This window comes from Rhinoraja longicauda, chromosome 12 (genome assembly GCF_053455715.1).
Source record: "Rhinoraja longicauda isolate Sanriku21f chromosome 12, sRhiLon1.1, whole genome shotgun sequence".
Classification (NCBI taxonomy): Eukaryota; Metazoa; Chordata; class Chondrichthyes; order Rajiformes; family Arhynchobatidae; genus Rhinoraja; species Rhinoraja longicauda.
Genome location: NC_135964.1, coordinates 39,237,079 through 39,256,153, shown reverse-complemented (window position 1 = coordinate 39,256,153; position 19,075 = coordinate 39,237,079). Strand labels below are relative to the sequence as shown.

The following is a 19,075-nucleotide window of genomic DNA, read 5'->3' as shown; positions in this document are numbered from 1 at the left end:
GTTCAGGCGCTGGCCGTCCGGGGGCGCTGTGGGCGGTAGGCCGAGCCTGAGCCTGGACCTACGCCACGCCGCCCGGCGGGACAACAACCGGCGATTCCCCGGCTTCACACTGTCCCCGTCACAGGCTGAAGGCCCTGGACCAGGTCAGTGTGGCGGTCGGTTTGAAGCGCTACTGCGAGGTCCACATCAATGAAAGGCGTGGGGAGGAACTGCAGATGCTGGTTAACACCGATGATAGGCACAGACGTTCGTCTGACGAAGCGGGTCTCCACCCATTCCTTCCCTCCAGAGATGCTGCCTGTCCCGCTACTCCAGCTTTTTGTGTAAATCCATCGAAGGCTTCGCAGCCCCCAGGCCGCAGCTGCACTGCCCGCCTGTCGGCTAATTACTTTGCACCGTGTCCCCCTGCAGCCCCATGCATCGACCTGCATTATCAACCCCACACCCCCACCTGCTGCCCCCGTTTTTCGATTGCACCAGTATGCCCTCCCACTGCCCTTGTTAATGCACGGTGCCTGTCTTTTGCACCGTTAGCACATTGCATTGCACATCTTATTTTGTCTTAAAACAAATTTCATGTACATATCATAACACATTTAAATCAAAGCCCACTCTTCCCTGTCCAGTATCCGTTTTAGCCCCTGGGGTACCCACTAGTCCTAAGAAATCTTCAACAAATTTTTGTGTACACTTGGTGCTCCTCCAGGGACGCATGGGAGCAGACTGATCCCTGGAAAAGAAACAGCCAACACTGGGCATCTGGACATGTGAATGACCACTCTGATGACCAAGAAGCAAACCAACAAGATTCACAAACCACCCCTCCCCAACACACCTCCATCCATACGGAGTGCACAAAAAGCAGGAGCTTGTGACGGAAGTGTACGCAGAACTGAGGAGCAGCCCTACAGGTACTGAAAGATGGGCTGCAATCTCTCACACTTTGAATACAGACTCCTCCAGGCTACAGTAATAGCAGATTCAGGGGGTCCATGGATTACCTTAACCTGATCGCATAGAACTGCTCTGTGCAGCACAATCCACCTATGGTCCCCAATATAAGGGGAGAAGTCTTGCACAAATAGACTTGTGTTTCTAAATCCCTCATATCCTGGTGTCAGAATGGATTGCAGATAAGGCCAAGAAAGTGGAAAGTAGGGACAAGCCCTAGTGCAAATGTCTCTGCACAGATTAACTCTCAGGGAGGGTTTCAATGCCTGGTTGGATAAACAATTCTGAATGAGTCAGGATCACCGTGGTCAAGATTGCCCCATACCCAAGTACGGTCTTGAATTGTCAGGGGTTTCATCCAAAAGCCACAGTGGCATGCATGTTCCTTCATCATTTGCTCCACCTATTCATCTGGCTGCCCACAAAGAGCACTCCCCTCCAATGGTGATGGAACGCCTTGTCCAGAAGAGACCGTATCCCAGACTCTGAAAAGATCCTTGCATATGACAGAGTCAGAGAAGCACAGCTGAAGACTACCACTGATAGCTGTGTGTCATCCTGAAGGCAGTGCCTCTGATTGAAGAAAAATACATTTAGAGCCCCCATCTAGGGCTAACTAGGGTTAGATTGATTAACCTAACATCACATGTGGGACAAAACAATAGCACCTGAAGGAAAAACAAGCAGTCATAGGGAGGAAATGCCAACTCCACACAGGTAACACTGAACGTCAGGATCGAACCTCAGTCAAAGAACAGTACAGCACATGAACAAGGCTTTCGGCCCACAATGATGCCAACCTGATGCCAAGACCAACCCTTCTTTATCTGCCTGCACATAATTCATATCCTTCCATGTCCGTGTGCTTATCCAAAAATCTCTTAAATAACACGAACGTATCTGTTCCCACAACCATCCCTTGCAATGCGCTCCGAGCGTTTCCAGGAAAATAAAATTCCCCACACATCTTTAAACTTTGCCCCTCCTACCTTAAAGCTGTGCCCTCCAGTATGATATTTACATCCAGGGAATTAGGTTCTGACCGTCTATGCCTCTCATTATCTTGTATATTTCTATCAGGTCTCCCCTTCAACCTTTGGCATTCCAGGGAAAAACAATCCAAATCTATCCAACCTATCCCTGTAGCTAATATTCTCTAATCCAGGCATCATTCTGGCAAATCTCCTCTGCACCCTTTCCTATAAATGGGTGACCAGAACTGCACGCAATACCCCAAATGCAGCCTAACTAAAGTCTTATAAAGCTGCATCATGAAGTTGCGTCATATAAGCCAAGTGGCAGCGGCATATCAGCTGCACCACAGTCCTGCCCACTGCAATGCCAACTCGCTCCTACTATTGCTTTTAAGTTGCCTTAGCATTAACGTAATGAGAAAAACAACAGGTTAGACAAAACCGTGGATAGAGAAATAACGTTACCAATTCAAGTCAATTAAATTCTCATTGTTTCACATTTCCTGCATCTACTGTTTCTTCTGTTCCAACAAATTGGGATTTCCACTCTCAGTTCTATATCTAGCAAACCATTGACAGTGCTTATGCATCCCGGATTTAATTCCACTTCTTCTGAATTCCATAAATCTCCATGTTTATTACATAAATGCATCATATCATCACAGTAAAACATTTTTTCCATCGTTTGTTTCCAATAAACTGTAACTTCCCACATTCTTAACATACATTTTCCAGCTCACAAAACTTGAATACCTGCACACACAGAAAGTCCTACTTTGGCATTCCCATCACCAGTATTAATTATAAAATAAAACTTTCTCTGAAAGCTTTCCTTCATTATTCTACCAGTTCACACTCATATTTGCATTCTATTCTGCTAAATTGTTACTCATTAACTCCAAACTTAAACTCAAGTCATTTCTATTTGTTACCTGATATTTCACCACTCTCACTTTAAAATCCACTCACCGTGTACTTTCCTCCTAAACACCATTAAGGTCTGCAGTCCATTTTTTTTACATTACACATAATTTAATTTTTAAATGGTAAGGTGAAAACTTTCTTCTGCCAATCTAGGTACAAACTACAATATACCATCCTATATAGAAGTTAATCTTACACCAGATCCATAACATATCCATTTTAAAGTTACTCAACAGAAGCCCATTTGTCTCCAGTACAAACTGACAGTGATACACATATAAAATTCTGCACATTGGATTAATTCACAAACTACTCCTTACAATTTATCTCAATCACATTCTTTACAATTATTTTACAAAATTTACAAACACTACAATAATTTGTCATATGTGGAGTTGTAACTATTACAATTATTTCCTTTCCATAAAAATACAATTCTTAAGTATTCCATGGTAAAATGTCCTCATTTAATAAAATTGATATAACTTTAATTTCACTGCCATTTCTCTATTTTACCTTTTAAATTTAAACTTTAAACTACTTTTCCAAAAAACTACAATAATACTACAATAATACTTTCTCTAGTATACAATTTAATCCTCCTTTTAAGCATACATTTCAAGAGTAAATTAACAGCAACATCCTTAATCAAACATAAAATGTAAATGTGGGTATTTAGTTAATGTGGTTATTGACCCACAAAATCTTTTTCAATTTTTCTCATACCTATAGTGCCAGTACAAAAACTTGTATCCATTGTAGTGCATTAATAATTTTATTAAATCACAACCATCCTGGTTGGGAGACCTCCCATAAATCAATAAATTAAGGAAATACTGGAAAGAATGTGTACTGTGCTCTTATTGAATAATAAATTACACGCAGTATTCTGCCTGTTAGGTCTAATGACGCTATTGAAAGAATAGCAACTTCTTATATTTATTCCTCAACTGATACATCTAAAACCAAATTAAGTAGTCATATGTTTAATCACTACAGAACTTTGTTATGAAACATAGAAAATAGGTGCAGGAGGAGGCCATTTGGCCCTTCGAGCCAGCACCGCCATTCATTGTGATCATGGCTGATCATCCACAATCAGTAACCTGTGCCCAACCTCTCCCCACATCCCTTGATTCCACTAGCCCCCAGAGCTCTATCTAACTCTCTCAAATTCATCCAGCGATTTGGCTCCACTTCCCTCTGTGGCAGAGAATTCCACAAATTCACAACTCTCTGGGTGAAAAAGTTCCTTCTCACCTCAGTTTTAAATGGCCTCCCCTTTATTCTAAGACTGTGACTTGCCCAACATTGGGAACATTTTTTCCTGCATCTAGCTTGTGAAGAAAACAATTATTACAGTTGCTCACGTAACTACTATATATTGTTTTGCCTGTAAATGTTTGGGAAATGTATTAAAAATAAGGTAATATATAAATGCAAGTATATTTTTTATTGAGCTGTAGCAATTGAATAGCAATATACACAAATTTACTTCTTGACAAAATAATGTAACTTAATTTGGTTGCAGAATGGAGGGTGGAGGAGAGTGGGGGTGGGAGGGAGAGTGGGACTGGGGAGGAGGGCAGGGTGGGGTGGGGAGGTGGGAAGAGGGGATGGGGAGGGGACAGCAGGGGTGGGGGGAGGAGGGGGTGGTGGGGGGATGAAGGGGGACAGTGGGGGTCAGGGAGGATGGGAGAGTGGGGGGTAAGGAGGGGGGAGATAAGGGGGATTGAGTAGGGGGTTGAGGGTGCTACACCAATACAGGAGAGGCTTTGGGTCCAAGGCTCGGTCACATCCTCTCCCGTATTGCCTTTAATTGCGCTCCCCCTCCCCTGGAGGAGCACGGTACCACAGTGAAGGAGAAAGAAGATGGCCGCTGGCAGGACGGTGTCAGTGGCTCCCTCTCCCCTTCCCCCCCCCCCACCCCTTCCCCCCTTCTCAACCTCCTCTCTCCACCCCATCCCATTCCCCCCTCCTCACCCACCCCTCCCCTCTCCCCCCCCCTCACCACCCCTCCCCTCTTCCCCATATCTTGATATGCCCCATACCAAAAACTATGTAAGACTGGAAGATCAGAATTATCCCATTGGCTGCTGGAATTCAGGATTCAATTTAAAGCGATAGAAACAGGATCTACATGGTTAAATAGGACTATAAGGCACTTGTGGCATCTTCAAATAGATATCCTGCTGCACAATGCTAAGTATTAAAGAATAAAACAATGCAAATAAACTAGCCATCAGATACGTTTTAAACTTGCACCGATATTTAAGAAGTTTTTATTTAAGAGCAATGCTGCCAAATATTGTTTAGTTATATTTTGTATTTGAATAATCGTCTTCATCTGCTTCTGTTTAATTTGTTCTTTAGATCAAGGTAGCAACCAGCTTTTCCCATAACCAAAAAGAGTGAAAATAGTATTAAAAAAATACTAGTGACTGGAACATTCTTTACAGCAGAATACTTCATATCATCATCATCATAACTATAGAAATTATGATGCAATTTCATCAAGCTTTGCCTAAAGTTGTAAGTACTTCAGAAAACCTAAAACTTAGGTGTATTCAGCAATAGAATTTTAGACCCGGAAGTCAACCATGCAATTACAACTCAAACTAGTATATTTTCAGTGGATAGTCTCTATTTTTCGTGATTTCGTTGCAGTCAAAAAGTGTGTCTGGAAACTAATAACGGTTTGGCATTGAAGGGACTGTCATCAGATTTAAATTAGATTGTTTTTAAATATACCAGGGTGCCTAAGGCTATTCATTGTAATGTCACAACAAAATGTTTGACTCCTTAGGTCAAGGTACAGCCTCCGCAGATGCTGCCTTTTAATGTTACATGCAGCGATCGTGGAAGCTGAGCAGAAAGGCCATGTACATAATGTGCATTTATTACAATTTAAATACTGAACTGTAATTACACATCATATTTATTTTTTTAAAGATTAAAATAGAACTGAGATATCCTACAGTGTATTTACAATTCTGTCAAACTTTATATTTCTAAAAGAAAACCATTCTGCTTCTAAATCAGATTAATTGCGTTTATAATTATACTTAATAAAATTACTTTTGGCATTTTGGACAATTATGAAAATCAAAAAAATAAATCAGACACGAGTTGATATAGATTCTTAATGCCAATTAACATCTAGATTGCATCTGTATTATGAAATCTGATCCGGTTAATCAATGAGGTTATGCTAGAAGTTGAGAAGCAAACTGAAGATTTAAATTGTGTTTTTTTATGACAATAAATTCCACTTGACTTGAATGTTCTTTTTGGGAATGCTGAAAATATTCAGCAGGCCAAGCCATATCTATGATGTTGGATCATCAATCTGAAATGTTAACTCTGTTTCTCCCTCTTTATATATTGCTTGGCCTGAATATATCCAGCATTTGTTTATATTTCAGATTTCCAGTATTTATAATTTTCTAGTTTTTGATTTCAATTTAAAGAGTTCTGCTAAGATAGTATGTGGATATTTCTTGGTTTGTAAGCACAGCAAAAATTGCCATAAAGTAATAATGGTCTATTTACCCATCAGGAACTCCATGCTCATCTCAACACCTGCATCAGCTCCACAACAATAGAAAAGCTGATGCTGCAGAAACCACATCTCAACATTCAGCATAACATGACCATGATCAGGAAAGGCCAAACAAGAACTTTAGAAGAGTATGTATGGATAACTATGGGTTTAAGATCAAATTTAATATCTTAAACTAATTATAAAATAAGTCAAACTTGGAAAAATATTTGTGTAACAAATTTCATTTTAGATTAGGGAGGTACTTGGCGAATATCTCATAAAACAGCGGAACACTGGTATCATAGAACCGTCCTGCCTTATTTCTCATTACCGTAGTGCTTCTCCGCATTTATCTACTCAGATAACAAACAAGTACGGTTGAAATTAAGTTTGCATAATGAATGAATGAATAAGTTTATTGGCCAAGTATGTACACATACAAGGTGTGCATGTACGTGTGCTTGCTCCGCTCGCAAGTAATAACACGAACATACAGTAAACAATTAAGAATAAAGCATAAAACATTAAGAATGCAACATTACGGTTTAAACATGTGAGTGAAATAAACCAGAGCAAAAAGAGACTACAGACTTTTGATTATTGAGTAGAGCTACTAGTTGCGGGAAAAAAGCTGTTTTTATGTCTGGCTGTGGCTGCTTTGACAGTCCGGAGTCGCCTTCCAGAGGGAAGTGTTTCAAAGAGAAATCTTCAACTATATTATTGATGCAAAGAATAGTCTACTGCAAGCTTGGTCGAAAATCGTGTATTTAAACTATGTTAGTACAAGTTAGAATTAATGCAAACTAGAAATTGCTTCTCACAAACATTAAATATATAAATAATGCAATGTATGATCAAATTAAACTTACTTTAAAAAATAGCTTTATCATTTTTTGTTCTATTTTTTTTCCACAGATGCTTTGACATGTTTAAGATAATTCATCAATTAACTGACAGCGTGGATCATATCTTCATGGTAAAAAAGAGTCATTTTTCTTTCAAGATTAACCAAAATGTTCCAAAGTAGATATGCAGTAGTAAATAGAGATCCATCTAGTCCAGGCCATCAAAAGATATTTTTGTTAAATTATTGATCCACTTGTTTCCTTGGAGGCTTATTAATTGATTATTAGGGGAACCAACGGGCTTTATTGAAGTTCCAGCTAGCCCAATCATGTGGGCTGGGCCTTGTATGCATGTTATTCAGTGGCTACAAACGTGACATTTTACCCAACTGTAAGAAGGATTTCCAATTGGGTATGCTTAGTTGAAAAGGAGAATGCAAAGTAGAAATAGGGAGTACTGTTAAAGTTTGTTTTCTCTAGACAGACAACAATACAACAAAGTTAATGGTAAAACGGTAAAGTCTTTATTATGCCAGGCGGGAGTGGGGAGGTCAGCACTGGGTGTCTTCAGACACCCACCGCTCACCCCGTGTCCCACTCTAGAAAACAAAGGACAAAACGGTTTAGTTATATCTTTTTCTTATCGGTGAATGATGTGACACAACTCACATCGTGCCCATACAAGGTAGTAAAGGAAATAAGACCATGTCCATATAAGGTATTTAAAAAGTCATCAGTAGGTCAGTTTTTTTCATAATAAAGCAATCTCAGATTATTTTTTTCAGCAAAACCAACTAAAGGTCAGTTTATTTTCATGTAGAAGTACATGTTGTACTTCTCAAGGTTAGGCACAGCTTACCTCCTTTCTGCTAAGCTAAGCAATTTACAATGTGCAAAAAGAAGCAGGCAACCATTTTGTGACCTGTTTCTTTTGTAATTACTTGAACTCAAAAACATTTACCCATATCTGAGGAGGAGTGTGTTGGCATTAGAGAGGGTCCAGAGGAAGTTTACTTTAATGATCTCGGAGATGATTGAGTTAATGTATGATGAGCGCTTAACAGAAGGATGAGAGAGTGATCTCATTGAAATTTATTGAATGGTGAAAGACCTGGATATAGTGGATGTGGAGAGGTTGTTTCCAGTACTGGAAGAGTCTAGGACAAGAGGGCACAACCTCAGAATAAAAGGACGTAACCTTTAGAAAGGAGATGGAGAAATTTAAGAGGGTGTTGAATCTGTGGAATTCATTGCGGCCAAGTCAATGGGTATTTTTAAAATGGAGATTGACAGGTTCTTGATGAGTGAGGGTGTCAAAGGTTATGGGGAGAAGCCAGGAGAATGGGGTTGAAAAGGAAAGAGCAATCAATTCTGCTCTTATGATTTATGAACTTACGAACCATGCACTGATCAAATGATTACACAGAAATTTATTGTTTCACTGGAACACGAGTGGAAGTGCTGCTGCGTCTCCATTCACTGAAATTTCAGCAAATCTTTCACAACGAATGCTCTAAGGTGCACCAATGTTGCTCTCTGTCAATGTTGCACCGGACAGGGAGAAGATATTCAACGTTATAGGTAGTTTTGCTATCATGTGATAGTTGTGTTCCGAAGAATATTTTCATTTTAGAAAATCATGTTGTAAAAACAATTGCGTCATTGCGGAAAAAGATTAGGGATAATGAGATTCAGACTCCCAATGACAAAATAAAATCCTTTTAATAACTAAGTTTATTTTTGTTACTACAAGCTATAAGTACTAAAGGCTGTATGTTGAAACAAGGAACTGCAGGTGCTGGTTTACACAAAAGAACATAAAGTATTGGAGTAACTCAGCGGGTCAGACAGCATCTCTGGAGAACAAGGATAAGTAACTTTGGGTCGGGACTTTTCTTCAGACTCAATGGACGATGTTTTGAGTCAGGCCCATCTTCAAACTGAAGAAGGGTCCCAACCCAAAACCTCATCTATCCATGTTCTCCGTTGATGCTGCTTGACCCGTTGAGTTATTCCAACACTTTGTATCCTTTAAATTTTGTATGATGTCTTTTTTTTAATAGATTATTGTTACATGTCTCAATAGAAGTGATTGTTTGGTAATTTCGATGTCTACCTGTGATGAAACTGTGTGTCTAATTATTGTGAGGAAGTTACGTGGAAACTTTTTTTCCCCTTTTTTTTGCAAGGCAGCTGTTTTCTGTTTCTCAATTTTCAAAGTAACTTTAAGTGGTTCTCTCATTCCCAATCAAAATCACATTATAACAAAATATGCTGAACTCTTCCAGGTGGCAAAAGATGTTATTAAAGAATTTGCAGCAGATGGTGTAAAATATCTTGAACTGCGAAGTACACCACGAGAAGGAAACATTTCAGGTATAATCACAATTATGTGAATATATTGAAACAAACGTTAAGCAAAATATTCGTCTCCACACTATATTGTTGCGCTGCACACAAATTGGCTAATTTAAAAACCCAGTCGTTTTGGACCTGATGTAAGTGTGAGATGGGAATAAAAACAATGCTGGAAAAACTAAACATCAGGTAGCATTAGTGGAGAGGACTAAATGTTTTACAAGAGTGAACTTGACATGATGTTACATAACCTGTTACCAGTCAGCACACCTTGCTTTTATTGCTTACATAGGGATGAGCAAGAAGTCATATGTTGAGGCTATACTTGAAGCCATAAAACAATGCAGACAAGAAAATGTGGACATTGATGTAAGGTACATATCTTTTTAGTGTTACCAGCTGACTTTTACTGTTACCTGCTGAAATTATTCAGAGCCATTTATTGGCAAGAGGTTCTTGTGGGTTGGAAATCATTTGAACAACTAAATTATTGGTTTTGACTCAATTTTTATTTTCTTTACAAAATCATATGCATTAAAAAATGACGTAGAAACCATGTTGCTGACATTTCTAATTTACATAATACTTGGAATTAATTGGTGGTCCTTGACAATAACTGCAAGAAATTGTGACGTTTAGAAGAAGCTGTTTTTTGGTTTTGGTGTTTGGGATATTAGGGTGAAGATGGGTAAACATTGGTTACAGTGAATGCAAGATTTGGACCTGTACTCTTCTAGAGTATTCTTGTTTGAGATGGTGAGCCTCAGAGTTTGGGAGCACAAGAGCATTAAGTTGCAAATGATAGATAGGACAATTCCTATGGTGAGTGTTCCTAAAGACCGTCATAATAGTGGAGTCTTAAGTTTGAATTGGATTGAAAATAAAATACTAGGATTTTAAAGCCGCAAAGTGGTATCAAGAGTCTGAGACTATCAGAGAGGTCCCATTTGCAAGCACCTGTGGAGAATCCACAGTTTTCAAGGAAGAGGATCTATTCAGTGGCAGCATTCTTTTTGCATTTTTATTCTTCATCTCAAATGCAAAAAAAAACAAAAAGACTAACAACATTATTTTTTATTCCCTTAGATTTCTATTATCCATAGATAGAAGAGGTGGACCTACTGTTGCCATGGAGACTGTGAAACTTGCGGAAGAATTCTTTACATCCTCTGATGGGCTAGTAGTCGGTTTGGATCTAAGTGGAGATCCAGCGGTGGGTAATTTATTTCTATCTACCTTGTTCTGACTAATTCATAGCTGCAGGGCACAATATCTTATCTTATTCAATTGTTTTCTTGGCTCTTTCTACTTATCTGAACATTTATTGAAAGATCACTTTTCCCATGAACTGACAGTATTCAAATATAAAGGATATTTATTTCAGTTAATCTTTGCATGGCTATTAAATTTTCATATATTACACCTAGTGGCGGCACAGTAGCGCAGTGGTAGAGTTGCTGCTTTACAGCACCAGAGACCTGGGTTTGACCCAGATTGTGAGTTCTGTCAGTATGGAGTTTGTACGTTCCCCCTGTGACCGCGTGGGTTTTCTCTGGATGCTCCATTGTCCTCCCACATTCCAAAGATGTGCAGGCTTGTAGGTTAATTGGCTTCTGTAAATTAACCCTAATATGTAAGATAGAACTAGTGTTGGGGTGGTTGTCGGTCGGTACAGACCCGTTGGGCCAAAGAACCTGTTTCTACCCTGTATCTGTAAACTAAACTAAAATAAGCCTAGTCCTCATCAATTGCAGATATGCTATCTGAACAGCCATGCACTCACAAAGTCAGTCATATGTTATTGGGAGCATTGGTAAACATCACACTTTCCTCCAGAGCCCTCTCCTATGATGAATCCTGTTCACAGTGAGGTGGATTTGTTGTCTTGTAATGGCAGGTTGTGAAATATCAATAGTTGGAGTGCAGCCAAAGCCAGGGATAGGAACCTGGGCTGGGTGCTTTTTGATGTTTAGAATGCATATTTATTCTACATAAATAAGTAAAATTTATCTGGCTTCCCAAGTTCTGTAATCACCAGTATTTTAATAAGTTAGGTCATTTAACAGCTACATGAATGCTAACATGAGTGGGCGGCTGGAACCGGGATCAGAATCAAATGAACAATCGAATGCAGTGGATGATGGTAAAAGTCAGAAGCTCATCAGTCTGCTCCTCTGTTAGGATGTGATAAATCAAAAGCTGAAACATACAAAGAGGTTTTACATCCATGGAGGAGTCAAACGCTGTATGTCACTGGAGTTCTAGTATAATTGCCGATGGCCTTATAGATAGAGTCACAGTGTGGAAAAGGCCCAACTTGCCCACACCGGCCAACATGTCCCAGCTACACTAGTCCCACCTGCCAGCATTTGGTCCATTTCCCTCTAAACCTGTCCTATCCATGTGCTGACTACAATATTTGTTATCACAAGATGTCTCTGTTCCTTATCCTAATAGATAACAAGGAGTTAGTGTAACATCAAGTATGCATGTGATTCGTGTCACTCAACATTGTCAATCTGTTCATTTAACAGCCCATAATTTGTGTAGCAGTATGGTTCTGAATAAAGTGAATAGTGGTCAGTATTTGTAGGGGTCTGATATCAGGCCAGCAGAAGCAGGCACATAAATCATTTGGCCTGGGAAAGGTTACACATCATTCAATACTGCACTAAATGTGAGTGATTCAGAAATAAAGTCATAGAGAGTCTGAAGGGTCTCGACCGGAAACATCACCCATTCCTTCTCGATTTATTCACAAAATGCTGGAGTAACTCAGCAGGTCAGGCAGCATCTCGGGAGAGAAGGAATGGGTGACGTTTCGGGTCGAGACCCTTCTTCAGTCTGAAGAAGGGTCTCGACCCGAAACGTCACCCATTCCTTCTCTCCCGAGATGCTGCCTGACCTGCTGAGTTACTCCAGCATTTTGTGAATAAATCGATTTGTACCAGCATCTGCAGTTATTTTCTTATACCCATTCCTTCTCTCCAGAGATGCTGCCTGTCCCGCTGAGTTACTCCAGCTTTTTGTGTCTATCTTCGGTTTAAACCAGCATCTGCAGTTCCTTCATGCACATAGTGATAGAGTGATACAGTGTGGAAATAGGCCCTTAGGTCCAACTTGCCCACACTGGCCAACATGTCCTAGCTACACTAGTCCCACCTGCCTGCACTTGGTCCATATCCTTCCAAACTTGTCCTATCCATGTACCTGTCTATTTCTGCTTATCTCAACAATGGATTAAGTTTATGTGGTGCAGTACAGGGCTTAGAACCAATTTTTGTTTTCTTCATTTTAAGGTAGGACATGCTAAGAGTTTTATCGACCCACTTAATGCAGCAAGAAACATTGGTCTTAAGCTTGCTGTGCACATGGCTGAGGTAAGGATTTTTGAAATTAGATAAATAACCAGTTTGAATCTGTACTGAAATGGAATATGTACATTTCTAAAATGTTGATCTGATTATATTTATGAAAATTATGCATTGTATTTTGATAATGTGATAAATATAAATAAAGCATTCTAAATAAAAATTGTTAATCATAGAAACATCAAAACCTCTTTTGATTTGAAGAACATTAACACAACCAATTAATTATATCTTCATTAAGGTCCCAAATAAAAATGAAGAATGGGAATTGTTTCTTGGTCTTCCGCCAGACAGAATAGGCCATGGCACATTCCTTCATCCAGAAGCTGGAGGTTCAGACCAGCTGGTCAACATTATTAAGAAACATCAAATACCTATTGGTAACTACATTAAAAAAAAATTCAAGCAGTGGTTTTATAATTTAGATAACGTACAAATTGTGGAGCAATTATATTCATGTAATGCTATTCTGTATCATAGAGTGTGTCTATTTCGTACCACGTTTTACTTAAAATTATGAATTCCTGATTAAGCTTTGAGAGAAAGTTCCTCACATTTCATGGAAGGAAATACAAGGAAAACTAATTCTCAGGTAATTTAGAAGCCTCTTTCTAACTTTCAGTACAACTTTAAGGACCCACAGAAATATTGAAGCCAATCTTTGTACCAATGGCTAGAGATTGATGTGTGCTGATCAAAAAGATGGCAAAACATAATAAAAAAGAACAAACTTATAGTAACACAGTACTTTTCCCAATCTCACAATATTTCACGGTGCCATGCAGCTAATTAAGTTCTTCAGAGAAGGATAGCAGCATGATTGCACAGAATTGACATAAAATAATCAATGTCCATTCTGGTACAGCTTACCGAGAGATAAATGCAAGCTGTCTCCAACAGAACAGCATGTTACATTGCACAGTAAGTGTAAAATCCTTTGCAAATCATTTCAAGGGTGAAATAATTTATTTAAATATCACCAAGGAATTTACAATTTGAACAGCAAGGTAGGGAAGGTTATAATAAAAACAGAACGTGTGGGGGATTGGTAGCAGATTAGGAAGCATCTATGAAGAGTGGAAACGTTATTTTTTCAAGTGGATTACCTTTCATAAAAACTGGAAAAGTGAGACAATGGCCAGTTCTGATGTAAATCATCAACCTGAAACATTCATTCTGATTTTGTATCTTAAAACACAAACGCTGCTTGACTCTGCTGAATATTTTAAGCATTTTCTAATTTTATTGCTGTTCCAGCATCTGCCATTATATTGTTTTTCAGAGAAAAGGTTATTCTAATCAATTTACATCACCTGTTTTCTAGAGCTCTGCTTAACATCAAATGTTAAGGGTCAAACTGTCTCATCATACAATGGTCACCATTTTCAATACTGGTACAATCGTGGACACCCGTGTGTGCTTTGTGTAAGTCCAGTTTATTTTGATGGAATTAAATGATAGTGGAAATATTGAAATGCAGAGTAATTTTAGCTATTTGGGTTTTGCAGAGAACTGAAGGGGACAGCACACGGTCAATAGGAGCATATTACCCTCCTGATAGATGTGGTTCTTCTCATGGAGATGTTGCAACATGCTCAATGCAGTTCTGAACAAATATTCATAATAAAACATGACTGATAGGCTATTAGATCCAAAGAATACCTTGCCAGTCCCAACCATTCAGTTATCTTCAAGATCAAGCTTGGAAATTCATATGTTAATAAATTTCAGGCACACAAGCACCCAAGTTCTTTAGGTCGTTAATTATGCACCTGTCACTCATGGTTTCAGCTTCAAAGCACTCATTACTGAACTCAAAATCCTTTGGAATAGGATGCCAATTCCAGTGAAACCATATAATATAATTCTCCCCCAAAACCAAACAAATCTTTTAACTTTAATTGGTTCAAGTAAGTGGTCATCATGCATAAACCTGCGTTCCACAATTATCTCAATCAGTTAGAGGCTTTCCTATTTATTGCTTGCATCTTGATTTCATTTACGCTTGCTATTTGTTGCAAATCTGGCCGAGCGAATGGGAGAAGTATTAATAAAATGATACGCGGAAATTTGCGACAGTAAATATAAGCCAACAGAATATAAGCTATGTGGGGGGTGAGAGGGGTGTAGAAGAGGGAGGTTATTGATGGAAGGTGGGACAAAATTCGTAACAAGGACAGAATCCTCCTTGTCCTCAACTTCCACCCCATCAGCCAGCGTATCCAACAAATCATCCTCCAACATTTCCGTCACCTCCAACGGGACCCCACTACTGGCCACATCTTCCCATCTCCTCTCCATTCTGCGTTCCGCAGAGACCATTCCCTCCGTAACTCCCTGGTCCACTCGTCCCTACCCACAACACCCCCTCCCCGGGCACTTTCCCCTGCAACCGCAGGAGATGCAACACCTGTCCCTTTACCTCCCCCCTCAACTCCATCCAAGGACCCAAACAGTCTTTCCAAGTGAGACAGAGGTTCACCTGCACCTCCTCCAACCTCATCTATTGTACCGCTGCTCTAGATGTCAATTTCTCTACATCAGCGAGACCAAATGCAGGCTCAGCGATCGTTTCGCTCAACACCTTCGCTCAGTCCACCTTAACAAACCTGATCTCCCGGTGGCTGACCACTTCAACTCCCCTCCCACTCCCAGTCTGACCTTTCTGTCATGGGCCTCTTCCAGTGCCATAATGAGGCCCACCGGAAATTGGAGGAACAGCACCTCATATTTCGCTTGGGCAGCTTGCAGCCCAACGGTATGAACATTGACTTCTCCAACTTTAGTTCCTCTGTCTCTCTTTTTTCCCCCTTCCCAGTTCTCCCACTGTCTTCCTCTCTCCACCTATATCCTTTCTTTGTCCCGCCCCCCTGACATCAGTCTGAAGAAGGGTCTTGACTCGAAACGTCACCCATTCCCTCTCTCCTAGATGCTGCCTGACCTGCTGAATTACTCCAGCATTTTGTGATATCTTCGATTTGTACCAGCATCTGCAGTTATTTTCCTACACTTATGAATGTAAGGGATCGGAACTCCTTTCCTCAGCTAATAGTATTTGTGAAAATAGTTTGTCTGAGGATCTTTTACATTGTTTGGGTAATGTAATAGAAAATAATTTTGCTGCATATCTCAGCATGATTTAGATGCAATGAGCAAAATATTGTTGAAAGTTTGCATTTTAATATTTTAATTTACAGATATTTAAATTAGTAACTACATGAACGAATTATTAAATGGGTAGGATGTGGCAGTATCTGTTTCAACTGCGATATTGATGTGTTACAGCATTAAAACAAATACTGTACATCTGTCTTCATTGCAACTCAGTATTTCTAGCCTTTCTCTCCGATAAATACATATTTTACTAATCTGCGAAATTCATTATATGCAGGATAATTTATATTGTAGATTTTAATAGAAAGCAAAACAAGAACATGTACTGAATTATTCTAACTACTAACAAAATTAGTTATTTAAGGAAAGAGAGATTTTAATCTAAACAGCTGATGTTGATAAATGTTTTGAATATTGTAAAAGTAATTGTTACTGATCATTTTCCTCTGTTCTCCAGACCGATGGCAAAGGTGTTTTTGCCAGCAATTTGTCACAGGAGTATCAGATTGCGGAGTCAGCTTTCAACCTGTCTAAAGCTCAGATATGGGACCTGTCTTTTCGGAGCATTAATTACATCTTTTCTCCAGAAAGTGTAAAATCTCGCTTGAGAAGTCAATGGAATGACCTGAAACCAGGACTATTTAACGAAGGGTTACTGCCCAAGTAACCCTTCCCCATAAGAGTTGCCCTTTTTATCTTTTACATCACTGATAACAGATGAGTTTTGTTGATGCATCGCTCCTTCAAAACCAGAAAGAAAATTTACAGAATAAGTTCCTTCTTATATATTTTAGAGAGAGCACAATATTAATGGAAATAATTCCTGCTATAAAATGTTATATTCTTTTAAGACAAAGCAAAACATGTTGATAAATGTTTTAAATATTGCAAAAGTAATTGTTGATCAATTTGGAAATGCTTTTCGCTGACTAAAAAATGTAACTGAATACTTTAAAAACACCAATAATTTATCTGTGTTTTCTCTATCTGTGCAGATATTGACGAGGCACTTACTGCTTTTCATCTATATTTAGAATAGATATACATTCAGGAGCAAAAATTATGCTTTCTTATAAACATATTGAACTCAGCAGTTTGCTGCTTCTGCATAATTAACTCAACAACATCAATTCTCCCTATGAACAGAACCTTTATTTTAGATCCATTCACAGGAATTGGCAATAAATGGATATTGCCATCCCCAAATGAATTGGCAATCATCTGCCTTCATAAACTGCTGCAGACTGCATAGCAATTGCGTGTTGTCTCCTGACTGACCAATAAATGCTTTCATTGTTACCATGTAGCAATTTCACTACACCTTAAATCACTGAAGCTGAATAATTTCAACAATAGATACTGTAAGTACACATAACATGTAAAATATTGGCTTGGATTTTACTGGCACAGCCTCCCAGCCAGTGCTTCCCTCTCTGAAACCTAGCCAAAGACTGTCCTAAGTTGAGTGATGCTACTTTGAGCTACAATGGTTCCTCAAATAATGCAGTGAAGTGACGCAGGTGGATCAGAACAAGCGATGCGCCAGATTTGAATGCTGTCATTTAAATATTCCTGAACATTTCTGACATTCAGAAACAACTTAAAACTAAAGTTAACATTAAAAAATTTTAACATTAAAATCAATGGCAAACAAATACGAATATCAAAGAACCATAAATCATTCAACAATTAAATGCTGAAATCCCCCTATCTTCTTCACTTCCCCGTAGTTGTCAAAATCTAATTGGCATTACCAATATTGAAAAAGCAGCTTTCCCAAAATATCCAGGCAATTTCAGCAAGAACTGCCCTACCAAAAATGCTGAATGCTGCCAGGAAATGGTGTAAGTTGACCCCACATTTGCAGGGGAGTCTCAAACTTGTCAAGATTTGCACTGAGAAATGACAAAGTTCATGGTCCAGATTTTTCTTTCTTTAACTGATACTTCACCAATAAATTCAGGACCATGAACTTTGTCAAAAAAGTATGACCAGAAAGTAGTTTAAGAAAGATTCAGTAAACAAATTACATAGAAACATAGAAAATAGGTGCAGGAGTAGGACATTCAGCCCTTCGAGCCAATTCAATATGATCATGGCAGATCATCCAAAATCAGTACCTCGTTTAGGCTTTTTCCCCCCATATCCATTTTCCCTTAGCCCTAAGAGCTAAATCTAACTCTCTCTTGAAAACTCCACCAACTGAACCAAATAAAATATTTTTCAAAGTGTCCTTCCAAATCTAGAGATAAAATTAATTTTCAAAAAGAAACAACACATATTTCTTAGCAAACAACCAGAATCTTGTTTTGGGGGGACATTTGTTTACTTGCCTCAGTGCCATTAAAAAAAAATAACATGCATATAAAAATGCTGCATTTTTATATTGTCAAATATCTTTTGGAAAGCACAACTAGGTTTGATGATCGAGCTGTAATTGAGTGATATCATTTACTTTAGCAATTTATGAGCAAAACACAGATGTGATCATCTGCTTTTCAAATTTACATCAATAACTGGTTCAAATCCATATTATATCTGATTCCAGTAACCTCTCGATTCAATATTTTCCTTTTGTAGTGCACTCAATTTTACAATCAAAACGTCTCCATTTTAAATATACCAAAAATTACAACCTAAGCCTTTTTCTAATCACTAAGAAAAGTAAAGGTGGTTTCCATACCAGTGAATTTGGTTTGTTAGTACAGACAAGTGGCTTTCTTGAAACATAAATTGGTACTGCCAGATGCATAGAGCAATACAGCACGAAACCTAGCCAAGTCAATGGATATTTTTAAGGCAGAGATAGATAGGTTCTTGATTAGTATGGGTGTCAGAGGTTATGGGGAGAAGGCAGGAGAATGGGGTTAGGAGGGAGAGATGGATCATCCATGATTGAATGGTGGAGTAGACTTGATGGGCTGAATGGCCTAATTCTGCTTCTATTACTTATGAACATGAAACCAGACCCTTCTGCCAACTTGTTCATGCTGA

At 38.9% G+C, this 19,075-nt stretch overlaps 2 protein-coding genes across 3 annotated transcripts in view; one reads left to right on the top strand and one right to left on the bottom strand.

Annotated features, from left to right (window-relative positions):
* Positions 1–19,075, bottom strand: part of chd1l (chromodomain helicase DNA binding protein 1-like) — a 56,603-nt gene that overhangs the window by 28,733 nt on the left and 8,795 nt on the right. The window lies entirely within an intron of this gene.
* Positions 13–17,445, top strand: mapda (N6-Methyl-AMP deaminase). Its single transcript, XM_078409595.1, has 12 exons — positions 13–143; positions 707–911; positions 5,223–5,381; positions 6,409–6,539; positions 7,309–7,369; positions 9,527–9,614; positions 9,889–9,970; positions 10,683–10,809; positions 12,896–12,976; positions 13,209–13,347; positions 14,292–14,392; positions 16,539–17,445. The coding sequence occupies exons 3-12, from the start codon at positions 5,349–5,351 to the stop codon at positions 16,746–16,748; spliced, it is 1,053 nt and encodes a 350-aa protein (XP_078265721.1). The 5' UTR covers positions 13–143; positions 707–911; positions 5,223–5,348; the 3' UTR covers positions 16,749–17,445.